The 24943-nt window shown below is 38.7% G+C and overlaps 1 protein-coding gene across 2 annotated transcripts in view; it reads left to right on the plus strand.

Annotated features, from left to right (window-relative positions):
• mpped1 (metallophosphoesterase domain containing 1) overlaps nucleotides 1-21810 on the plus strand; it is a 79604-nt gene extending 57794 nt beyond the window's left edge. For both annotated transcript variants that reach the window (XM_063005376.1, XM_063005368.1), the window contains 3 exons: nucleotides 13220-13335; nucleotides 17224-17337; nucleotides 20483-21810. In XM_063005376.1, coding sequence (XP_062861446.1) covers nucleotides 13220-13335; nucleotides 17224-17337; nucleotides 20483-20601 — 349 coding nt within the window. In that variant the 3' untranslated portion in view covers nucleotides 20602-21810. The remainder of the gene's footprint in view (nucleotides 1-13219; nucleotides 13336-17223; nucleotides 17338-20482) is intronic.
• Nucleotides 21811-24943: the final 3133 nt, after the last annotated feature.

Raw genomic sequence — 24943 nt, forward strand, 5'->3', positions numbered from 1 at the left:
TCGGTCTTAAGTTGGGTTAAATTCCTGCACATGTTGTGTTCTGGTTCAAATGATAATGTTAACTATTTAATAAAGTATGTAGGAAAAATGTCTTTGTTATGATGTTTTATGATCTGAGCTATGAAGACAAATTACACCAAAACCACTAGGTGTGTGTGTGTGTGTGTGTGTGTGTGTGTGTGTGTGTGTGTTTGTCTCATGTGGTACACCACTGTCAGTAGTCCTAGGAATTTACCTGCTGAGTATTACGTAAGTCATGCTGTGGACCAATTGCCCCTAATATGTCACATTTTAACCCAGAGAAGAAAGGAAGATTAAACAGAGAAGCAGCAACAGAAAAAGTTACACAGAACAGGTTAAAATGTATTTTGTTACTGCCTGCCTTTACCCTGTTCTTCAATGGTCAGGACCCCCACAGGACCACTACAGCACTGCAGTGACACTGACATGGTGGTGGTGTGTTAGTGTGTGTTGTGCTGGTATGAATGGATCAGACACAGCAGCACTGCTGGAGTTTTTAAATACCGTGTCCACTCACTGTCCACTCTATTAGACACTCCTACCTAGTTGGTACACCTTGTAGAGTCAGAGACGATCTCTCATTGCCCATCTATTGCTGCTGTTTGAGTTGGTCATGTTCCAGACCCTCATCAGTGGTCACAGGACGCTGCCCACGGGGCGCTGTTGGCTGGATATATTTTTGGTTGGTGGACTCTTCTCAGTCCAGCAGTGACAGTGAGGTGTTTAAAAACTCCAGCAGCGCTGCTTTGTCTTATCCACTCATACCAGCACAACACACACCACCACTATGTCAGTGTCACTGCAGTGCTGAGAATGATCCAACACCCAAATAATACCTACTCTGTAGTGGTCCTGGGAGAGTCCTGACCATTGAAGAACAGCATGAAAGGGGGCTAACAAAGCATGCAGAGAAACAGATGGACTACAGTCAGTAATTGTAGAACTACAAAGTGCTTCTATATGGACAATAGGTGTAGTAACAAGGAGGTGGTTTTAATGTTATAGCTGATCGGTGTACACCTACATACACTTACTGAAAACTTTACTAGGCACATCTATCTGGTATGTTTACTTGTATGTACATGATTCTGGTATGTTAATGGTTACTGATTATTTTATGCTACATCTAGCATACAGAATAACTTTGTGGGCATATATATAACTCTACATATGATTGTAGCTGTTGATCTGTACACCCTGCACCACATTTATCAATTGAAAAGGACTGTCATAGGTCCCCACTGACTAGATAATGTTTGGATGGTGAAACATCCTCAGCACTGCAGTGACACTAACAATGTGATGAAAGAGTAGTGTGTCTTCTGGTATGAGTGTATCAGATGCAGCAGGTTTGTTGGGACTTTTAAGTACTGTTAAACCTTACACACCCTGTTAGCACCTGTAGCTGTGTGTGTGTGTGTGTGTGTGTGTGTGTGTGTGTGTGTGTGTTTTCATGCAAAATGTATGTTATTCATTCGTTACTTTCTGATCACAGGATGCCCTCGGCTTTATATTTTTTGGTTGAAATGCTTTACTTTTTTCAGCATTGACAATGATGTGTGTAAAAATCTTGCTGCAGCTCTGCTGCACCTGCTATACAAGTACACTTCACATTACCATGTCATTACAATGTTAGTGTCATTTTAGATCCACCACCCAAATAACATCTGGTCATTTGAGGTCCCTTTCAAATGCTAAATGAGTATGGGGGTGACAATTTTGCTACAGTCAGAAACTGAATGCTCACAGAAACCATCTGTGGGTAGGAGTTGCTTAGAAAATAATCAGTAAATGGATGTACTAGATAGATTGGCCTAAAGAAGTGCCCAAAAAGTGTATGTCATTGTGTGTGCTGTAGAATGTATTAATACTATTGTCCAAGCCAGGGTTTCTCTCCATTTGTAAGGTTGTGTGCATCTCAATGTGTGTTTGTCAATGTGTATTTAATGTGCTATGGGTGGAGTGTGCTGGGTTAGCTGAGTACTGTTTGAGCTTGGCTCTCCTGCTGCGCAGCTCAGGCTCAGAGGCTGTGTGAATAGATCTTCAGATTAAACATCAAGTGTGACCGCTCCGCACCTAGTCACAATGCGCAACACAGCTTAGTAGCAGGAATACAGCGTCTAGACCAGAAAACACATCTTTAAGTTAAACCAAAAAATATAAAAATACATAAAATACAATATCAGTGAGAATAGAAGTCTTAATAGTTGACTTGTTGAGGTGTTGACTTGACCTTCAAATTCCCCAGATCTCAATCCAATGGAGCATCTGTGGGATGTGCTGGACAAACAAGTTTGATCCATGGAGGCCCCACCTCACAACTTCCAAGAGTTAAAGGATCTGCTGCTAACATCTTGGTGCCAGATACTACAGCACACCTTCAGGGGTCTAGTGGAGTCCATTCCTTGATGGGTCAGGGCTGTTTTGGCAGTAAAAGAGGGATCAACACAATATTAGGAATGTGGTCATAACGTTATGCCTGATTGGTGTGTATGTGTGTATATATATATACTGTATATATATACTGTATATATATATATATATATACTGTATATATATATATATATATATATATATCTTTTACTGATCCCTCCTTTACTGCCAAAACAGCCCTGACCCATCAAGGAATGGACTCCACTAGACCCCTGAAGGTGTGCTGTAGTATCTGGCATATCTATATATATATAGGACCTCCCTTATATTTCTTGAATACACTGCAAGTGCACACTTATTTAAAATGTGATCTTTCACAATGCTGGGGAGGACTGTTAGCCCATGATTTCTGCAGAACTGTTCTAAACCAGATGTGCTGCTAGATAATGCTTGTTAATTATTTTTATTATTATTTTTATCTTTGTTGAGATTTAACTAGGCAACTTTATTTTTGTAACCCAATTATGCCTGCACTTTAACTCACACTTTACAGTTATTTATGACTATAGGTTGATGTTATTACTTTGAAAGAAGTATTTGAACCCTTCCAGACAAACTAAGACCTTGTTATCCTAGTATTCAGTGCTGATGTTACTCTGGGTTAGCAGTGGTTTCCTTCATGCTACTCTCCTTGATGTTTTTATTTTAAATCCTTGGTGAATTCCTTGATAAGCCATTGCTGAGCCCATGGGAAAATTTTAGCACACTTACCACTTTCTGAAAATGATGACTTTGTTTAAAAGAGGTCCTAAAGCCTGAGAGATCTCAAAGTAACTCTTGTCAAACTGATGAAACCAAAAATGCTTTTAGTCAGCTGTATTAAAATTTTCTTGGATCATGGCTTAGTGTTTTCGTAGAAGATAAGGTACAACTTATGGTTTAACATTCCACAGAATTGGCTGACACTGAGGGCTAGAGTTGGGGATATTGACTGCTTTACAAATGCTATGTGTTTTATGACTTTGCTTCTTACAGTGAATATGAAAAGTCTACACACTCCTGTTACAATGGCAGGTTTTTGTGATGTAAACCATTTCATAATTTTTTTCCAGCTTTAATGTGACATCATTTGTACAATTCAATTGAAAAAGAAACTGAAATCTTTTTAGAGGAAAAAAATGTACAATAATGTGGTTTCACAAATCTGTAAACTCTTAAACGAATACTTTGTTTAATCACCTTTCGATTTTGTGACAACATTCAATGTTCTGGGTGGGAGTCTATCAGCATGGTACTTTTTGGCATTGCAGTATTTGCCCACTCATCCTTGCAAAAGTGCTCCAAATCTGTCAGATTGCAAGGCATCTCCTGTGCACAGCCCTCTTCAGGTCACAGGTATGCTTTGGGTTGGTGTTGTGTGAAAAGGGGAAATCTTCAACTTTTTAGATTAGGCTTAAAGGGTTAGTACCAAAATTGACTAATTTTTAGAACTATTCATAATTCCCTCCAGCTTAACTAGGGCACCAGTTACAGCAGCCCCAATGCATAATTCTGCCACCACCATGCTTCACTGTGGGAATAGTTCTGTTGTTTCTTCTGTTGATGCACAGATTTGTTTTTGCACCAAACATACCTTTTTAAATTATGGCCCAAATTATGGCCCGAAAGTTCGACCTTTTGTTCAGACCATTACACATTACCCACATGGTTTGGCAGACTTCATGTAGGTTTTTGCAAAATTTAGCGGGTTTTCGATGTTTGTCTTTGTAAGAAAAGGCTTCCGTCTTGCCACTCTACTTTACAACCCAGACATTTGAAAGAGAATGGGAGCTTATGTAGCTTTTGTAGTGTTGTCTCTCCCAGATCAGATTTCTTTTTGTCTTTTTATAAATTTTGCAGCGATGTCCAGTTCTTGGTAATGTCACCGCTGTGCTATATTTTTTCCATTTATTGATGACCATATTTACTGTGTTCCATGGTATATGTATGTATATGTTCCTTTTGATTATGTAAGTGGATCATGGCTTTTGTTGTACAAAGCAGTCAGTAAATGTGACAAGTCAGTTCTGACTGGTGACCATATGGATAGTGTTTCACCAGAACACCCTGTCTTCTCTCTGGGTCATTTTATCTGGGTCTTCTTAATAGTTCATTTATGATTCCTTTAATTGTATTAATCCATGTTGTTTGCCACCCTCCTCTTCCTCTTTTATTTTCAGTGCTTCCGTATTCTTTTCAATAGGTTTTTCCTTTAATGTGTCCAAAATAAGAGAGCCTCAGTGTGATTATTTAGCATTTGAGTGAAAGGTTAGGTTAAATGTCGTTGATGATCTATTTGTTTGCCATCTGAGGTACTCTCAAAGACCTGATATGGTCTGCTACATTCACTTTTTTCTCTGCCAAAATTATCGGCATATTACGTCATGTGTGTGCAATTGCTCTGGAGTGCTTCACCCCAAACAATAACGCAGAACAGCTAAACTAAAATTTTCTGACTTAATAAACTAACATGCAGGACACTCTGGTGGTGCAGCAATCCAATCCAATAGCCTACCACTGCTGAAACCGGACTCTTGAGTCTTAAGTTTGAATCTCAGCTGTGCCACCAGCTTGACACTTGAAATACAGTTGACAGGGAATAACCACCTTGCAGCTGCAACAACTCCTACTGCCTGATCAAGCTGCCAGCATAGGCATTTAAGGAATAAAGAGAAAATAGCATGTATGCTCGTTCCATCAGACACACATATCGGAGGAGGCGTGTGCTAAGTGACAGAATCTAGAAAGAAAAGGATAGAAATTGTATAGTATGTGTTTTAATGGACCTGTAACATTTGTAACGTTTGCCTGAGTGCAGGCATTGAAGTAGGTGAGATGAGTCCTTCTGGATTCTACATGTTCTGCAGGCAGCGGGACATGTACATGTCAGAAGAGGTCACCAGAGGGCACAAACCAATTGAGGTGCAAAAAACAGGGAGAAAATAAATAAATGAAAATAGCATACTACTTAAAACCATCATAACCACTACAACACTGCTACTTGGTTCCAGCTGTTGTTGGCAAAAATTAGGTTTGCAGCTTTTTTTTTTTTTTTAGTTACTATCTGAGCTACTATCTAAAAATAATATTCTACATTACTACAGTCACACAGAACTAATAAATGAACTACTGTAGATTTGTATGAGATCTTATTGTCTAGGTCTAGCTTCTGTTTGGAGTCTGTTGAGGTGAGGTAAGGACAAGTAGAGTCTGGTTGTACACAAATGTTTAAATATGTAGGGAAATTATGAGGTTAGTTAGACAGAAACTAGTTACTATTTGCTGACCACTGTTTAGTACTTCATGCTGTTAACCTGTCTTTCCCTAAGGCTCTGTACCACCTTACACTTGGTCATAATTTACATTCAATACAGTTACATATAATTGTAGCCTAGTGGCTAAGGTACTGGACTAACAATGCAAAGGTTGCTGGTTCAAGCCTTGCCACTGCCAGGTTGCCACTGTTGGGCCCTTAAGCAAGGCCCTTAACTAGGGATGTCCGATCAAGGCATTTTTAACTGATCGGAAATCGGCTTTACTAATGCCGATCATAACCAGATCTTTTGTTTTACGTCAGCATGTTCGCTGTGTGGAAATACTTTAAATTGGAAAGTGAAACGAGTCCAACAGCGGTGTAATGTCTGCAATGCGAGCACTTCACGAGGCGGTAGGAGCAGAGCTGCATTCATTACTGTAGAATTTTACTGTTTATATGGTGTGTGAGTCGAGGATCACTCCGGTTTACAAAACAATAACTTTTAATCCGAGTATGAAAACTTCAGGACCATAACATACAGCTTTTACGAGTTTACGTGTTACAAGACTGAACGACATCTCAGTATCAAGCACTCTGATTGGCTTAGTTATGTAACCGAGCGTCGTAGTGATGCACTCGCTTAATAAAGAAATAAAATACACGGTATATTCACAAATTGTCGGGAGCAAAACACTTTATTAACTTCTTCTGTTACTGTACTGAATCGCGGACAGCTAGAGCCGAGTACGCTATCCCATGCACTATGGAAGCCCCAAAGGGTCAAAACACACTCACTCCATCAAACCATTGTCACAATACAAGCACTTTAAGAACTGGCTTTCCTTCATAACAAAAGAGTGACTTTCCATTTTATTTTGGTATTCAGGTTTTACTGTAATGCCGTTAAGTAACTTATTTGTTTTTTTATATTCAAGTTAAGCTGCTACACCACTTGTGAGTGGAGATTTTTGTTCATTTTTAGTGTATCACTGCATTAAACAGAATTATGTTCTTTGAATATAAAGTTCAAAGTGAAACTGTAATTATCTCACTTCATTTTTACTACAATGCTGCACTAGGTTTGTTTACTTTTATTTTGTAAAAGAACATTAAGCAATAGCTTGGATGCAGGCAATTTTTTTCCTACAGCACTGCAGAGCTATTCAGTTGTTAAACATATACATTGGATTAATTTGAATAATTGTAATGTACTTGAAGTGGGCACTGTGTGAACAGTATTATCTAGTTCTTATCTAGACAATATCTAGAAAATACAAGTATCGATTTGAGAATCGGTATCGGATCGGGATCAAAATTAAAGATCGGGATCGGGATCGGGAACAAAAAAACGTGATCGGGACATCCCTACCCCTAACCATCAATTGCTTAGGCAACATACTGTTACAATACTGTAAGTCACTTTGGATAAAAAACGTCTGCTAAATTCTGTAAATATAAAATTCCTCTTAAACTTTAATAGTTTTTTACATGTGTGTCTTTCCCTTTGAACTACTTCATAGTTAACTAATGTGATAAAATATTGAAGCACTAGTGCCTACAGTCTTTTTCTCAGCGTTGTTTTTTTTCCTCTTACCTTTTTAAAGATTCATGCGGCCTGCACTGATAAGAACAAGCTTACACATGAATACTTATATGGACACAAACACACACAATAAAGCATTCCTAATTGTAATGGAGGACCAGGTTTTATTAGACCAATCATAAAACAGTCAAGGTGACAGGAGAGAACAGAGCAATTCAGATTAAAAATAATTCACACAAAAGGAATCTTTCCAGTTGGGTTTGAACCCTTCCAATTGTTTGTAAAACATTTTTTTTTACTTTTTACTTTACATTTTAAAGTGTTATCAGGGGAGATAGCTTGCCAAAGCAAACAGCTGTTCAGAGCTCTTTTTCCTACCTCAACAAATAAAAAACAAATTATGGAAAAAACAGAATCTCTTGTAGGTTGTGTATGTTGACAGCTCTGTGCATTGTTTAAGTGATTTAAGCATTTTGAAATAACCCTTTTCTTACTCAGATAAACTTATATGGAAAAATGTAATCTTCCTGGACTGTAAATTCTAAATACTGTAGACATCTGTCCCTCAATTACTGAAGGTGTTTATTACTTACTTATATTTTTTAAATTAATTTAATAGGGAAATGTGAATAGGAGTTCTTGTTTTGTTTATATTATTATTATAATGGTGCCTGGCACATTAACACTAAGACTTATTGACATTGATTATCCCTTTTATATTATTTAAATCACCTTTATGGCAATTGAGATGTTTAGTAATAAATGAAAGTGAAGAATGGGGCTCTTTTCTTATGATCTTTTTCATGATCTTATTGGGGTGATACACTGATCAGCCATAACATTAAAACCACCTCCTTGTTTCTACACTCACTGTCCACTTTATCAGCTCCACTTACCATAAAGAAGCACTTTGTAATTCTACAATTACTGACTGTAGTAAATCTGTTTCTCTACATACATTTTTAGCCTGCTTTCACCCTGTTCTTTAATGGTCAGGACCACCACAGAGCAGGTATTATTTAGGTGGTGGATCATTCTCAGCACTGCAGTGACAATTACATTGTGGTGGTGTGTTAGTGTGTGTTGTGCTGGTATGAGTGGATCAGACACAGCAGCGCTGCTGGAGTTTAGACACTCCTACCTAGTTGGTCCACCTTGTAGAAGTCAGAGGCGATCGCTCATCTGTTGCTGCTGTTTAAGTTGGTCATCTTCTAGACCTTCATCAGTGGTCACAGGACACTGCCCACGGGGCGCTGTTGGCTGGATATTTTTGGTTGGTGGACTATTCTCAGTCCAGCAGTGACAGTGAGATGTTTAAAAAACTCCATCAGCATAGCTGTGTCTGATCCACTCATACCAGCACAACACACACTAACACACCACCACCATGTCAGTGTCACTGCAGTGCTGAGAATGATCCACCACCCAAATAATACCTGCTCTGTGGTGGTCTTGGGAGAGTCCTGACCATTGAAGAACAGCATGAAAGAGGGCTAACAAAGCATGCAGAGAAACAGATGGACTACAGTCAGTAATTGTAAGTAAGTGGAGCTGATAAAATAGACAGTGTGTGTAGAAACAAGGAGTTGGTTTTAATGTTATGGCTGATCATTGTATATGGATGTGCATTTTATTGTTTGTGTTTGCATGCATGCATTTGTGTATGTGTGTGTATGTGTGTTTGTGTTGTTGTTGCTGTCCCCCACACATTCAGTTGTTTAATGTTGGGTGTTGCAAACATCATCGTATAACAGGCACTGGTCTAAATGGCCAAACCTTTGCAAATTTTGAGAGCCACTGTCACTTTAAAACTCACAGACACAGACTGAAACAGCTGAGGAAGATGGATCTTGGGACAGATTGTTAGTGACATGTTAATTTCTACATCGTCACTCAAGCTTGGTGCATCTACAATCAAAGCGATGGCACACAAGCAGGCAGAGCCTTCCTTTTTGTTTAGCCCTCTTTTACACTGTAATTTTTTACACAATTTTGTAAAATGCAGTACAATTAAAAAACTGAGTTGTTCTTTCTCCTGAATGTTTATTGAACTGACAAATAAATGACTTAAAATATGTGACTGGGGAAATTAATAAAAAATCTGTTGACTATTCAATTTGGAAACATTCCACAATGAACAGGTGAATTGGTAGCAGGTGAGAGTTTAATGATTGAGGATAAAAAGAGGATCCATCTAAAGCTCAGTCTTTGCGAGCAAAAGTAAGTCTTGGCTTTCTACTTTGTACCTAACAGTTCAAAAAGACTAATTTCAACATTTAATTGCAAATAATCTAGGTCTTTCACCATCTACAGTACAAAATATTATCAAAACAGAAATCTTACTCCTTATTGGATAATAAGGAAACCACTTTTGAATGTGTGTGACCTTTAAGCCTTCAAGTGGCAATGCATAAAAATCTATCATGCTAATGTGATAAGTTTTGCCAAATGGTTTTGGGATTACTTCTGAAAACCCTTGTCATTTAACAGTGTTTGCTGCTGCATCGAGACATGCAACCTGAAACTCATTACATAACAAGAAAGCCATACATTAGTTCAATACAAGTTCTCTATGCCTAAGCTCCTCTCAGAAGGAGCAAACAACTGTGTAGACAGATGAGTCCATGTTTCAGCTTATTTTTAGGAAAAATGGACACAGAGTTTTCTGTGTTAAAGATAAAAAGAACCATCCAGACTGTTGTCAGTAAAAGCTGCAAAAGCCATTATAGGGTGGCAACAGAGTCTATGGCATGAGTGACTTGTAAGTCTTTTTTCTTTCTTTCTTTGTCCTGATGTCACACCAAGTACTTTCCCAGCTGATTCCCTCACCACATTTCCAACCTCCAACATCTGCAGACATCTCCAGAGACATCCTACAAACCACCACCTGATGTATTTTAACTACACTTTCCCCTGCCACCACCTTATAGTCTCTAGTATCTTTCAGGTTGCTATTTTATCTAACTCATTTCAGAAATCCTTTTTTCTCATCTATCTCACAACCTACCTGACATTCATCAGCATTCCATCAATTTTGAGCTTCACACTCATCACTCTGTCTTTTCACCTCCACTACAGTCTTGATGTACTTAGGCCTTGACCGATTCAGTATGTGAATATGACTTTTGATCTGCATATTTGATTTGCTACAGTTTTTATGACAGATGTCACCCTGACACGACCCTTCTATTTACCCCGGCTTGGGACTGGTTTTCTGCAGTTATCAGAGCATTGGCAACTTTTATGCACTATGCATCTCAGCTGTGTTACCTCACTCTGTAACTTTTTGTGATCTATGGCTAAGTTGCTGTGGTTCCTAAACGCTTTCACTTTTCAGTAATACCACTCACATGTGATCGTGCAATATCTAGGAGGAAAAAAAACAGACTTGTTCAGTGGCATCCTATTATAGTAACAGGCTCAAATTCATTAAGCTCTTTAAAATAACCAATGTTTTTGCCAGGTGCTTGATTATATACACCCCAATTTTATATATACTGTATAGTGATATGAGTCTTTCATGTGCAGCAGTGTTGTTGGGATTTTTAAAGCCCTCAGTGTCTCATTGGGAGGAAAACAGCTCTCCAACCAAAGCCAACCACGGCCTAAGAACAGAACATGTCCACTGATAAAAGACTAGAGGAAGATTAGTTTCTAAATATCCATCTACAATGGGTGCTAACCTGGTTTGTGTTTTTAACAATGAGGCCATCAGGTTTAAATAGTACACTGTTGCACCTGATACTCTTATACCAGAACAACACTTAATGATATGGCATTGGTATGTTTGTATAACTACAGTATTGATCCACAAATCAAATAACATCTTGTCAGTGGTGGCTCTATGGGGGACTCTTTTGATTGATAAATGGGGTAGAGGGATATGCTAAAGTGTACACAGCAACACATGGACTACAGACAATTATTAATTATGTACCCACAAAGTTCATCTGTAGGATAGGTGTAGCTGCTAACAAATAATATTTGTACCAGGAAAATGCACCTAATAAAGTGCTTAGTGAGAGTATATATTGCACTTTAGGTTTAATGTGTTCTTTTAATGCCAATAAGACTTGCCAATAATATATTATAGACCCCACATGTGCATGCAGTTCCTAGTGAGGCCAAATAATGCCACAAAATTTAACCAAAACAAGCTTTACATTGTCGAAGTAGACCCTTGAATGGTTGTGTTGGCTCAAACTATCACAGCATGGATATTTTAGACATTGGTTAGGTCTTTGAATTCAAAATGTATCCCAAACTACACATATCCTCCACCTACAAATCTAGAGGTTGTTTGGGAAGGTTTCCAGAAGAAAGCCTCTATTGTCAGACCAAAATAGAGCTTTTGAGAAACAAACCACACAGGTAGATTTGGCTCATACATAATAGCCATGCTGAAAAAAACTTCATTCCCACTGGGGAGCATGGTGGTGGACCTGTAATGTTGTGGGGCTGTTTTTATTTTAAAGGCCTCAATAAATTATTTGGATACATTATATAATGTATTTCACCAAGTACCAAAAGATATTAAATCAAAACCTGACTGCCTTAGTTGGAAAGCTGAAACTAGGCCATAGTTAGATACTCCAAAAGGACAATAATTAAAAGCACACTTCAAATTCAACACAAAAATGGTTCAGTGACCGCATAATTAGTTTTGCAATGACCATCCCTCTTACTTAGAAACTAAAAAAAATCCTGTAAGATGAGTTTCCAGTATCCAGTTTGTTATTATTTTCATTATAAGATTTAGGGGTTTTTTATGCAGTCATTGTACTTCTAGTAAAAGGGGACCATTTTATTTATATTTTTGGTAAAATATAAAATGATATCTATCCAATAAAGCATGTTTTACACCCATTTTAGTGATTGTGTTTTTAAGGAATATTTTAAGTTATATTTGTATAATGCACTGTAAAATAAAGTGTTAGTTTCTCATCAATCGCTTGCACCTTGTAAGAGATTAGCTTCAGGTGGAAGTTATTATATGTTATGGTTTCTTCTCACACTTGCCAGCTTCTCTGTTGGCACTTTTGCTTTTTTAGTGCACCCACTAGTATTGTTTTACCTTGATTAAATATCTTGCACTTGGTTTCTATTTTCCTTGTTGCAGGTGTGTGACTTCATCAATGCACAACCCTCCCTGTTACACTCTTATGTCTATTTCTTGTTTTTTTTTAAATAAAATTATTGAATTAAATTAAATAATGGAAAATAATGTATTGTTTAAAAAACAGCTGCAGAATCTTTTTCAGGTATTGAGAATGCCATGACATACAGTACATGTCCCTTACAGGAGGATATTTGGACCTTACAGGTGGAACTTTTGACACGGGTGTGGTGACTGGGGTGGGTGTAATGGGTACACAAGGACTGATTAAGGATAGTCTGGGCCCCTTGGCAAAGAGTGATCAAGGGCCCTCTAATGGTATGCCCTGCTCTTCTCTAGGGCCCCCTGGTAGGGGCTCTCATAACCAGGGCCCTCTAAAAATATGCCCCCCTCTTTCCTAGGACCCCTAATAGCCAGAAGTCGAAGTCAGAGCAGTGCCACAACGCCTCATCCATTTTCATAAGGGGCCCAAAAGCATGGCTAGGGCCCAAAAGCATGGCTAGGGGCCCCAAAAACATGGCTAGGGCCCCCAAGAGGCCTTGGGGTCAAAGTCCCTAATAGTCAGAGGATCCTTAAAATGGAGGGCCCTCGGAAATAAAAATATATTGTATCATAAATGTTGATAGGCATCGCAAAATGTTTTGGGCCAGGCCCCCCCCTCCCGGGGCCCCCTGACCTCAAGGGCCCCTGGGCGCTGGCCCCACTGGCCCGGTCAGTAATCCAGCCATGTGGGTACACTATTCATATTTTGAGAAAGAGATGATAATGATATTGGTCACGCTTTTCAAGATTGTTTTGTATTGGTACACAGTAACAATCTTTTCTCCTGTCTCTCTCTCTCTGTCTTTTCCCCTGTGGGCTCACGAGGTAGGCAGCCATGGTACTACGGCTGGGGGTTTAATTTGCCACGGGGACAGTCTCTGTTGGACAAGTGGAACAAAATCCCGGACTCTACTGACATTCTGCTCACACACTGCCCTCCTCTGGGTAAGTCACAAATCACACACACACACACACACACACACACACACACAGGTAGAAACTTGGTAAGGACTTTTTTCTTGGGTTTTGTTTTTATTGAAACACATTCACACACACACACACACACACAAATACACACACACACACACATTTGCTTTGAGGGTTTGGCAGATGGAGTGGCTACAGCAGGCTGCTAAAGCATGCAGCACTGAGACGCTGTTCGCAGTGCGGCAAATCCCACTGCACACAATAAAACACACACGAACACATTATGGATATGGGAAGGAATTTTTTTCTATAAAGACAGCTGCATTTTAAGCCACCTAGCCCTTGGGCCTTCAGAGCGTGTGACAAAGGTTTAATTCTCATGAGATGTGTGTGTTCTCTGAGTTGTGTGTGAGTGTTTATGTTTGCCAACTGGTATGAATTTCAATTTATGCACCTTTAGAGATGTGTGATTTATATGCACTGGTTTTGTTTGGTCATTTGAAACATCACACAACATCAGCCATAACATTAAAACCACCTCCTTTTTTCCACACTCACTGTCCATTTTATCAGCTCCACTTACCATATAGAAGCACTTTGAAATTCTACAATTACTGACTGTAGTTCATCTATTTCTCTATGTACTTTTTAAGTCTTCTTTCAACCTGATCCTTAATGGTCAGGACCCACACAGGACCACCACAGAGCAGGTATTATTTAGGTGGTGGATCATTCTCAGCCCTGCAGCGACACTGACATGGTGGTGGTGTGTTAGTGTGTGTTGTGCTGGTATGAGTGGATCAGACACAGCAGTGCTGCTGGAGTTTTTAAACACTGAGTCCACTCATAGTCCACGTTATTAGACACTTCTACCTAGTTGGTCCACCTTGTAGATGTAAAGTCAGAGACGATCGCTCATCTACTGCTGCTGTTTGAGTTGGTCATCTTCTAGACCTTCATCAGTGGTCACAGAACGCTGCCCAAAGGGCGCTGTTGGCTGAATATTTTTGGTTGGTGGACTATTCTCAGTCTAGCAGTGACAGTGAGGTGTTTAAAAACTCTAGCAGCGCTGCTTTGTCTTGTCCACTCATACCAGCACAACACACACTAACACACCACCACCATGTCAGTGTCACTGCAGTGCTGAGAATGATCCACCACCCAAATAATACCTGCTCTGTGGTGGTCCTGGAAGAGTTCTGACCATTGAAGAACAGCATGAAAGGGGGCTAACAAAGCATGCAGAGAAACAGGTGGATTACAGACAGTAATTGTAGACCTACAAAGTGCTTCTATATGGTAAGTGGAGCTGATAAAATGGACAGTGAGTGTAAAAACAAGGAGGTGGTTTTAATGTTATGGCTGATCGGTGTATAAAGCACTACTACTGTATTTTGTGCCCTTATGTGGTCTAATGTTTTCAAGCCATGATTCTTTAAGAACTAAAAACCTCACACAAAAACGTATGCGAACCTGACAATTCCCATAAAAAATGGTCTAGATGATTTTCTAACAGAATTTTAAACAAAATAAAATGCCTTGTACGTTTTGGGTGTTTGCCTTCAGATACGTTTTCACTTAAAACTGAAAAACACAGGGTGGTCTTAATTCAGACTGATTAATTTGGTGCCTGCAGTGTGATTAATTAACCCTGTATGTAATTGCAAATTGCAAGTCAATAAAGGAGAAGGGCAGGAATTACTCTGATCCAAAAGTTCCGCTATGGCTGCGACTATTGTGTCAAAAATGAATGATTCCTTTTGGCTACTACTGTAAGGGGTTGCCACGGCAAATTATCAGCATATTTGATTTGTCACTGTTTTTATGCTGGGTGCCCTTCCTGATGCAACACTCATAATAATACGGAATTGGAATGGGCTCTAAGCGCACTGATATGTGTCCCCCAGTGGCTAGGTTCATGTTACACCATGCGCCTTGAGTATTTTGTGAGCCCAGCCTGGGATTCGAATCCCCGGAACTTAGGTGCTGCTGGTACCATTGTGCGTGCCACACAAGCTTATAGTCACTCTCTCAAAAATAGAATTATAAAAGAAAGAATATGTTTAACCATTGTGTAGTCTCAACATTCTCCCCTTGTCCTAGGGGTCAGAAATTATTTGCCTTCACTTAACCCTAAAATAAAATAAACCCTAACCTATTTTGCATTAAGAAACATGTCAATAATCACAAACTTTTAAGTATCTGGGGCCACTGTAATAAATGTCATATCTAAGGTTTAAATACGATTGAACGCATGTTATCTGCTGATAGTCATATTGGTGGGTAATTTTTAAGCCTTAATACTACACAAAGGTTAATCCAGACATCAAATATTGGATATTGGTTTCAATACTTTCGAAACATCAGACACTTAAATATGGGCTCGGGAGTACTATGAAAATCATTGTCGCTTAACACAGTCTGCTGCTGCATCAAGAAATGCCTGCAAGATCTTTGGGTCTGAAGCCAGCTAAGATGAAAACGTGTTCTGTGGTTACATGAGTCCATGTTTCAGCTTGTTTTTGGGAAAAACAGACGTCGTATTCTATATGCCAAAAATGAAAAGACCATCCAGACTCTAACCAATGAAAAGTGCAAAAACCAGCATCTGCGATGGCATGAAGGTGCTTCAGTGCCCACGTCATGGGTGATCCTTCTCCTATTGAAAATGTATGGCGCAACATGAAGAGTACAATAAGACACCAGCAACCACGCACGGAGAGCAGCTTCTATACATCAGTTTAAGTCTTTTGAACTGCAAAAATGGGTAATAATTCCACCTGTTAAACCGCAATTATTCCCATTATCTTCAATTCCCAAAATTTAAGGAATTAAAAATTTAAAAGTATAGTTAAAAGGAAAAGGTGATGTGACACGAGGTAAACATGCTTCTGTCCTAGGTTTTTTAAGTGTGTTGCATGGATCAATTTCTAAATTTGTTCATATTTAACAAGTTAAGTTTGTCATTGAAAACAATGAAAATCTTTTGTCCTTTTGTCTGTTAAATAAAGGTTCAAGTGAATAAACAAATTACAGATTTCACTTTTTACTGCATTTTTAGAAAGTGTCCCAACTTTTCTGTAAATGGGGTTTGTAGTATATTGCATATCCCACGAATTTGAGTTTTTTATCTTACTTCGAAACAGTTAATGTAAGAATTACAGAAATAAAATAGCACTCATTTCATTAATTTTCATTTTCAGCATTTAGCAGACGCTTTTATCCAAAGCGACTTACACAATGAGCAATTGAGGATTAAGGGCCTTGCTTAGGGACCCAACAGTGGCAACTTGGTGGTGGCGGGGCTTGAACCGGGAACCTTTTGCTTACTAGTCCAGTACCTTAACCACCGAGCTATCACTGGCCCCGGAGCTATCACTCAGGGATCCAAAGTTTTGTCACTACATTTGCATTTGTGGCATTTAGCAGCCGCTTTTATCCAAAGAGACTTACAATATGACTGAATACAATGCAAGCAATTGAGGGTTAAGGGCCTTGCTCAGGGGCCCAACAGTGGCAACTTAGCAATGGTGGGGCTTGAACCAGCAACCATCTGACTACAAGTTCAATATCCTACCCACAGAGCTACAGACCACGGCCCTCTATATAGTTTACAATGTTTGGTTGCTAGCCATCTTTAACTGACCTGCCAAAACCCACTGGTGTAAGGGCCAGGCCTAATTTTCTGGCATGTGTGACCATGAACATTCAAATTTGCTTTGGTTATGAAGGACATCTATGCAAAAAGTAGAAAGTTTAAGCAAATAGCTACTAACCTGCAGTCTATACTGAGTTTTTTTGTATAATTTTATCATTGGTATTTTTATCGTTGGTATCATTTTTGGCATCTTACACTGCCCACTATACTCTGCGGTGTTGGTAAATCTTGTTATGTTTTTCATACAGGTTTTCTAGACTGGGTGCCCAGAAAAATGCAGCGTGTTGGCTGCATGGAGCTGCTAAACACAGTTCAGAGAAGAGTCCAACCTAAATTACATGTTTTTGGACACATACATGAAGGTAGGTTTTTATAAATTTGTATAAAATGTAGTATAATAAAAGACAAACACAGATTGAAGAATATGAAATAGATCTATGATGAATAATATGATAATGCCACTCTTTGAATATATAGCCTATACTCTGTGACTTCCAACATACCCTGTTTTGGAGTTAGCACAGAGAGTTTGTTATGGTAAATTAGTAATAAATGAGATGTTTATATTCACAGGAATTTAATAAGTGCTGAAAATTAAAATCACATTTAATAGAGCTCATAGATAATGCACAGATTATTTGCAAGTTATGTTTGAGTTTGTTTTATTAAAGAAGTTTGTTTACTTCTTGTCATAAAATTGTGGTCTGAGGGGGGTTATTGCAAAGGAATTTGCTTTCATTTCATAATCTGAAAAAAATCATAAAATTATCCTAATTATGCCTAAAGGGAGGATATAAATTATTCATATGTATGAGTGCCTGTGAGCATGTTCTCATTGCTGAGGCTGTATTTAGAGAAAACTGTTTCTTTTCAATGCACAGAATGTTTTCATAGTTGGAAACTAACAAATGTATTATATAATATATTTCAAAGATGTTATTTATAGTTTTAAATATTTGTTGTGTACAGTGAGTTGCTGTGTAAAAGTCACTAACCTTCAGGTATTCGCTTTTTAGCTATGTATTATATTAGAAAATTCCCTAAAAGTGGGTAGGAGTGGTACAGCAGTAGAATAAATGTGTCTACCTGACATTTTTTACAGCAAAAACTAGTTTCAATATGTACACATTTCTGAACTCTGCATCCTGCTTTACAAAATTCCCATGTGTGATTAACAAGGAAACAGCAGGTTTCGATTTTATACTCACAGGAATACTTCTGACAAACTGAGCACAAGTAGCCTGAATGTCTGCATTAATGTGGTTCAGTTTATATTATTTTATATGAAGCAAATAGAAGCACCTTTAAAAAACAGTAGTTGCATATTGTGAATAAATATATTATTGGAAGGCAGTGTGCACATACACTGTAAATAACTATACCAATGGTGCTCTACAATATTATTAAAGTCAAAATATGCATAGCATTTTCTATAGCGAGTGTCCAACGTTCTTTGTCATAGTCACTATATATGACAAAATTCCATAGACTGGAGGGATAATGCATTGGAGATTGAATATAATGGCAAGCTGAAAGCACTTAAGGAAATCAGAGTTGCTCCTGTGCAGAATGCCAGGGCCAAATTAAATAACAGCTTCACAGTATTGCATTCTGCCCACCTGCTGATCTGTGCATTCATAAGTACATATGCATCGTATATACAGTCATTTTAAAAGATTTTAAATTTGGAGATAAACAGTGCATTTTACAAATATTGTAATTCCTGAAAAACAAACAAAACATCCAAAGTCCCTGCTTGTGGACTCTTAACTTTGACTCATCCAGCAGGTTTTCTGTAGGGTTTAAAAGGGACATCAATGATTAACCGGTTAACCGATAATCCTTATAAAAGTCATTGTTTATTTAATGCTGTCAGGTTAAAATCTGCACCAGGCACCAGATTCTTTCAGAAAATGTGAGCTGCTGTCGTAATCGAAGCAGAAAAACCTTGTGCATTTACATTCTTTAAATCATGAATGATGTAAATATGCCAATACCCATTAAAATCACAAATGGAAGCTGTTTTGTGTCCAGTCAGAGTGCATGTTAAACTCTAAACCGGCACTTGTTTTTATAGTCTGTTTTATTCATACTTTCCAGAAGCACTAGTATTTGTAGAGTGAACTGTATAATGGTATAAATGTCTACACCGATCAGCCATAACATTAAAACCACCTCCTTGTTTCTACACTCACTGTCCATTTTATCAGCTCCACTTACCATATAGAAGCACTTTGTAGTTCTACAATTACTGACTGTAGTCCATCTATTTCTCTACATATTTTTTAGCCCGTTTTCACCCTGTTCTTTAATGGTCAGGACCCCCAGAGGACCACCACAGAGCAGGTATTATTTAGGTGGTGGATCATTCTCAGCACTGCAGTGACACTGACATGGTGGTGGTGTGTTAGTGTGTGTTGTGCTGGCATGAGTGGATCAGACACAGCAGCGCTGCTGGAGTTTTTAAATACCGTGTCCACTCACTGTCCACTCTATTAGACACTCTAGTTGGTTTATCTTGTAGATGTAAAGTCAGAGACGATCACTCGTCTATTGCTGCTGTTTGAGTTGGTAATTTTCAGGGCGCTGTTGGCTTGTCTTGTCCACTCATACCAGCACAACACACACTAACACACCACCACCATGTCAGTGCCACTGCAGTGCTGAGAATGATCCACCACCTAAATAATACCTGCTCTGTGGTGGTCCTGGGAGAGTCCTGATCATTGAAGAACAGCATAAAAGGGGGCTAACAAAGCATGCAGAGAAACAGATGGACTACAGTCAGTAATTGTAGACCTACAAAGTGCTTCTTCATGGTAAGTGGAGCTGATAAAATGAATAGTGAGTGTAAAAACAAAAAGGTGGTTTTAATGTTATGGCTGATCGGTGTATATCAGCCTCAGTCAACTAAATTTACTTGGTAAACCATGTCTACTAAACACAGCCAGGTTGTGTAATATATGTCTGACTTATCTTGAAGCTTACTATTAAAGTGAAGCAGTAATCTTGTAGTTTCAACAGGAACACATACAGATACTCTAGAAGAGCTGTTGATACATCAGTCTGAAAAAGACATTACAAAGCCACTTTGAAGACTATAAGAACTCAATGTACCATATTGAAGACTGTGATATGCTGTCTCTGCCATGCCTCTGAAAAGAGTTTAATTGACTGTCATGAAGTTATGAGCTCTTATGGTTTAAAACTACTTAAGAGCCATTTTCAAATAGTGGAAAAATTAGTCACAGTCCTGTTAATAAAGAACCTCAGGTCTGTACTCTCCATATCCATTAATAATATACCGAGTTATTGAGACTGAGGATTTTTGGTTAAAATTGTATTTGCATTTTAGACAAAATCATGTAGGGCATATTGTGTTTATAACATACACAAAAGGTCTCTAGAATCTAATCATGCAACTTGTATTTTACATAATGAATAAAAATATATATGTTGATTTTGTGTGTGTGTGTGTGTGTGTGTGTGTGTGTGTATGTGTGTTAGGTTACGGCATGATGACGGATGGAACCACCACATTCATTAATGCTTCTGCCTGTACAGTCAACTTTCAGCCCATGAATGCTCCCATTGTTTTTGACCTGCCCAATCCTAGAAGCTCATGACTGAAGTCCACCTTCCACTCTGCAGTCAGGTTCCTCTCTGAGTGTGCTTGGGTGCCGTTGTGTGTGTGTATATTGCAAATAAGAGACGTTGCACTGGAAGATTTTCATTTGCTATTGTGCTGTATTCTGTTCTGAAATACTGACTTTGCTACAGCCTTAATCAACTGAGATTTTACATTTTCAACTTATTCTCGCTGGTTTATTACACTCAAAACACTGCGACAATCCCTCTTGTCTGTAAATAGTGGTCACTCACTGGCCTAACAATGCCACATTGAGATGCAGTATCTTAGGACCTTTCTCACAACTCTCAGAGAAAACTCTGCAACCTGAGGCCTCGAAGGATTTGAGTCTGGAGAAGAAAAATAAACTTGGTATTTTTTGTTTGAAGGAACAGAACTGACCAAGAGAGGATTGGATAAAATGTGGATGCCAGCCTTTACTTCTGTTCTTAATTTACATCAGTGTTACACTGCAAAGCATTTTTTTCAGTTTTTTTTCTTCATCTGGTCAATTTTTACACCCTGAACACTCACTCACTCACTTTTTTAACCGCTTATCCAATCAGGGTCGCGGGGGGTGCAGGAGCCAATCACAGCTTTTCAATGGCCGCAAGGCACACAGTAACACCCTGGACGGGGCGCCAGTCCATCGCAGGGCAGACACACATACACACACCCATTCACCTATAGGGCAATTCAGTGTCTCCAATTAACCTGACTTCATGTTTTTGGACTGTGGGAGTAAACCCACGCAGACACAAGGAAAACATGCAAATTCCACACAGAAAGGACCCGGACCGCCCCATCTGGGGATCGAACCCAGGACCTTCTTGCTGTAAAGCGACAGTGCTACCCACTGAGCCACCATGCCGCCCCACCCTGAACATATTGATAAAATATTTTGCTGTCCCTGATTTAACATCAGACTGTAAAAATGTAATGTATTATAGCTCATGAAAAAGTTCTGTGTTCTTCAGTTTTATACTTTTATTGTAAACTTGTGATGTAAGTTCAGCACACAGACCTTTATGAAAGCATTCCATTGTTTTCAGGCTTTTTGAAGTGCTTGTAGGATGTCAAATATTTACTTTTTAAGCACTTCGGTTCACATCTAAAAATCAAGGTGCACTTTTGCTCAAGAAGAATATGATTAACTTTGATCTACATGTTTCCCATTATAATTTATTAAAATGCTTTTAAGATCTGATTTACTATAATGTGTTTGAAGGTTATTTTGGGCACCACCACCAGTGGAGTGATGGTTTTGATTATGCATTAAAATACTGAGATCTTTTATTTATTCTTTTTGGATGAATAAATGATTAAATAAATTACATTTTTAGGTAGTCATGTACAGTATGTAAGTTCATTAGTAGAGGTGCGGAGTGGAGAGAAAGAAATGAGCATGTAAAATAACAAAAGACGATGTGCATATGGTTATGTTTACACTGCAGGAATGAGTGTCAGTTTTGATTTTATGTTTGAATGCATTATAAAGTTTTTTATATTATCATTTTAATGAAACACATGTATACACAAATTGTGTTCCTAAAGTTACCTACATGCACATAACAGCACTCCACTGAAAATTCATTAAAGACTAAATACACTTAGGATTAGGTAAATGTGTGTTATTTAATGCATATTTTATGTGGTTGGTTTTTATTTGCCTAAATTATTGATTTTAATTATGTATCAGTATACTACGTGTTCAGGTGGTGCAGCTGTAAAATTATGCTACCGCACTCCCGCTGGGATCCAGGGTTGAAATCCCCAGCAGTGCTATCAGCCGGTCAGATGTCTACATACAGACACGATTGGCTATTTTTTGGTGCTGAGTCCTGTCCAGAGTGTGTTACTGCATTGCACCCATTGATTCCAGGGACGCTGGACCCACCATGACCCTGACCAGAATAAGGTATTTGTAAAATAAAATAAAAAAAATGAAAATCAGCATTCTGAATTTTGGAATACATAGTTACATTGATTCTGATCTGGTTTTTCAGACTAAGGTTGAAAGGCTGTACATCAGATATAGCAGATTTTAATATACACTATATTGCCAAAAGTATTCACTCACCCTTCCAAAGCATTGAATTCAGGTGTTCCAATCACTTCCATGGCCACAGGTGTATAAAACCAAGCACCTAGGCATGCAGACTAATTTGTGAAAGAATGGGTCGTTCTCAGGAGCTCAGTGAATTCCAGCGTGGTACCATGATAGGATGCCACCTGTGCAACAAGTCCAGTCGTGAAATTTCCTCGCTACTAAATATTCCACAGTCGACTGTCAGTGGTATTATAACAAAGTGGAAGTGATTGGGAACGACACCAACTCAGCCACGAAGTGGTAGCCACGTAAAATGACAGATGATTGACTGACTGCATTGTGCCAAGTGTAAAGTTTGGTGGAGGGGGGATTATGGTGTGGGGCTGTTTTTCAGGAGTTGGGCTCGGCCCCTTAGTTCCAGTGAAAGGAACTCTTAATGCTTCAGCATACCAAGAGATTTTGGACAATTTCATGCTCCCAACTTTGTGGGAACAGTTTGGGGATGGCCCCTTCCTGTTCCAACATGACTGCACACCAGGGCACAAAGCAAGGTCCATAAAGACATGGATGAGCGAGTTTGGTGTGGAAGAACTTGACTGGCCTGCACAACCCGATAGAACTCCTTTGGGATGAATTAGAGCAGAGACTGTGAGCCAGACCTTCACGTCCAACATCAGTGTCTGACCTCACAAATGCACTTCCGGAAGAATAGTCAAAAATTCCCATGAACACACTCCTAGCCTTCCTAGAAGAGTTGCAGCTGTTATAACTGCAAAGGGTGGGCCAACATCATATTAAACCCTATGGATAAAGAATGGGATGACACTCAAGTTCATATGCGTGTAAAGGCAGAAGAGCAAATACTTTTGGCAATATATTGTATATTAAAGTGGCTCAGATCAAAAATAAAAAATAAAATAAAAAGCATATTCTTTGTGACTGTAGTTTAACTGTCATGAAAAAGACAAATTTGCATCACTAAAGTAAAAGACCAGATTTGAGTGACTGTGACATGCAGTTTAACGGTCATTTCAAACTTATTGGCTTACGGGTGGTGCAACAAAACTTGGCAGTGACTGGCTCTAAGCACATGTCAGCCCTCACCATCTTACTTAGATTGGTAGCTGTTCTGCAATAGGGGAGACTAAAGTTTGTGGGAGCTGGATTTGACTAAATGGAAAGAAAATGGTGTAGAATGATTAAAATTTCAGGGATTTTCTTTTGTTTGGACTTCATTCAGTATTGTCCTGTATGTTAAATTAACTCACTGGGTGTGTTCGAAGACCTAGTGAGCTGCCTCGCTTTCTTACTGTCTACATAGGCAGCTTTCTAAGTAGAGAGGATTCTAATAAATCATCGACTTATAAGGCAGGTTATTCAAACGCACTACTTAGACAGCGATTACATCGGTTTTCGCTTACTAAGCTAACACAGTTAGCATCATGCCATTCAAACCAATGGGATGAGGTGGCGCAATGAGCTAGCATGTCAAATAACATCTCCCTCCGTGTACCGAAAATGGTTAAATTGTCACTGACTAGCTCGAACTTGCAAATAATTACACTTGTGCACCCTTATACAAATTAAAAATCAATGATAATTGCCATATTTGTTATTTTTTGTGAGAAAAGTCGTGCCGCATTGAATGCTGGGATTGCCTTCGCCGCTAGGGAAGCATCAGATGCTCCCTCGTTATTTTGTCAAAATACAGTGTAAATTTTAAGATACCTTACTAGCCAGCATTTTAAGGGATCTAGGATTTCAAACAGCCTTCTTCTCGGGAGCGTGCATAGGATGACGTAAAATGCTGTCTATGTAGAGAGCTCACTAGGTTTTTGAACACACCCATTGTTTTAAGATTCCAAGGACAATCTTTTTTGTTGTAAAACATAAGTGCTGAGATCCACTTTTTATTAAAAGAAAAAAATATTAACAATGGTGAATCCTCTGAGAAACATGCCAGTCTGATCATTCTAATCATATCGTTCTTTAAAAAGATCATTTACCCAAAGTCAAATCATCTGGTCACCGGCTCATGTCTCTTCCTTATTTTCTAGGTGTTCCTCATATCCTTGCCCTGAATGAGACAGAAGAAATGAAACTTTATTGAGCCCTCTTTTGTTGTAATTAAAAGAATCTGAATTTCATATAATTTACTGAACATGTCCGAAACCTAATTTACATGGACAAAACCATATTCTCTCCTTCATGCGGTCAGCTCGCTCTTCCACACTTCTGCACATCCTAATGAAATCCTTCATTCAAATAATTACATGAGTAATCCTGAGGG

The sequence above is a fragment of the Trichomycterus rosablanca genome, chromosome 1 (assembly GCF_030014385.1).
Source record: "Trichomycterus rosablanca isolate fTriRos1 chromosome 1, fTriRos1.hap1, whole genome shotgun sequence".
NCBI classification, from domain to species: domain Eukaryota; kingdom Metazoa; phylum Chordata; class Actinopteri; order Siluriformes; family Trichomycteridae; genus Trichomycterus; species Trichomycterus rosablanca.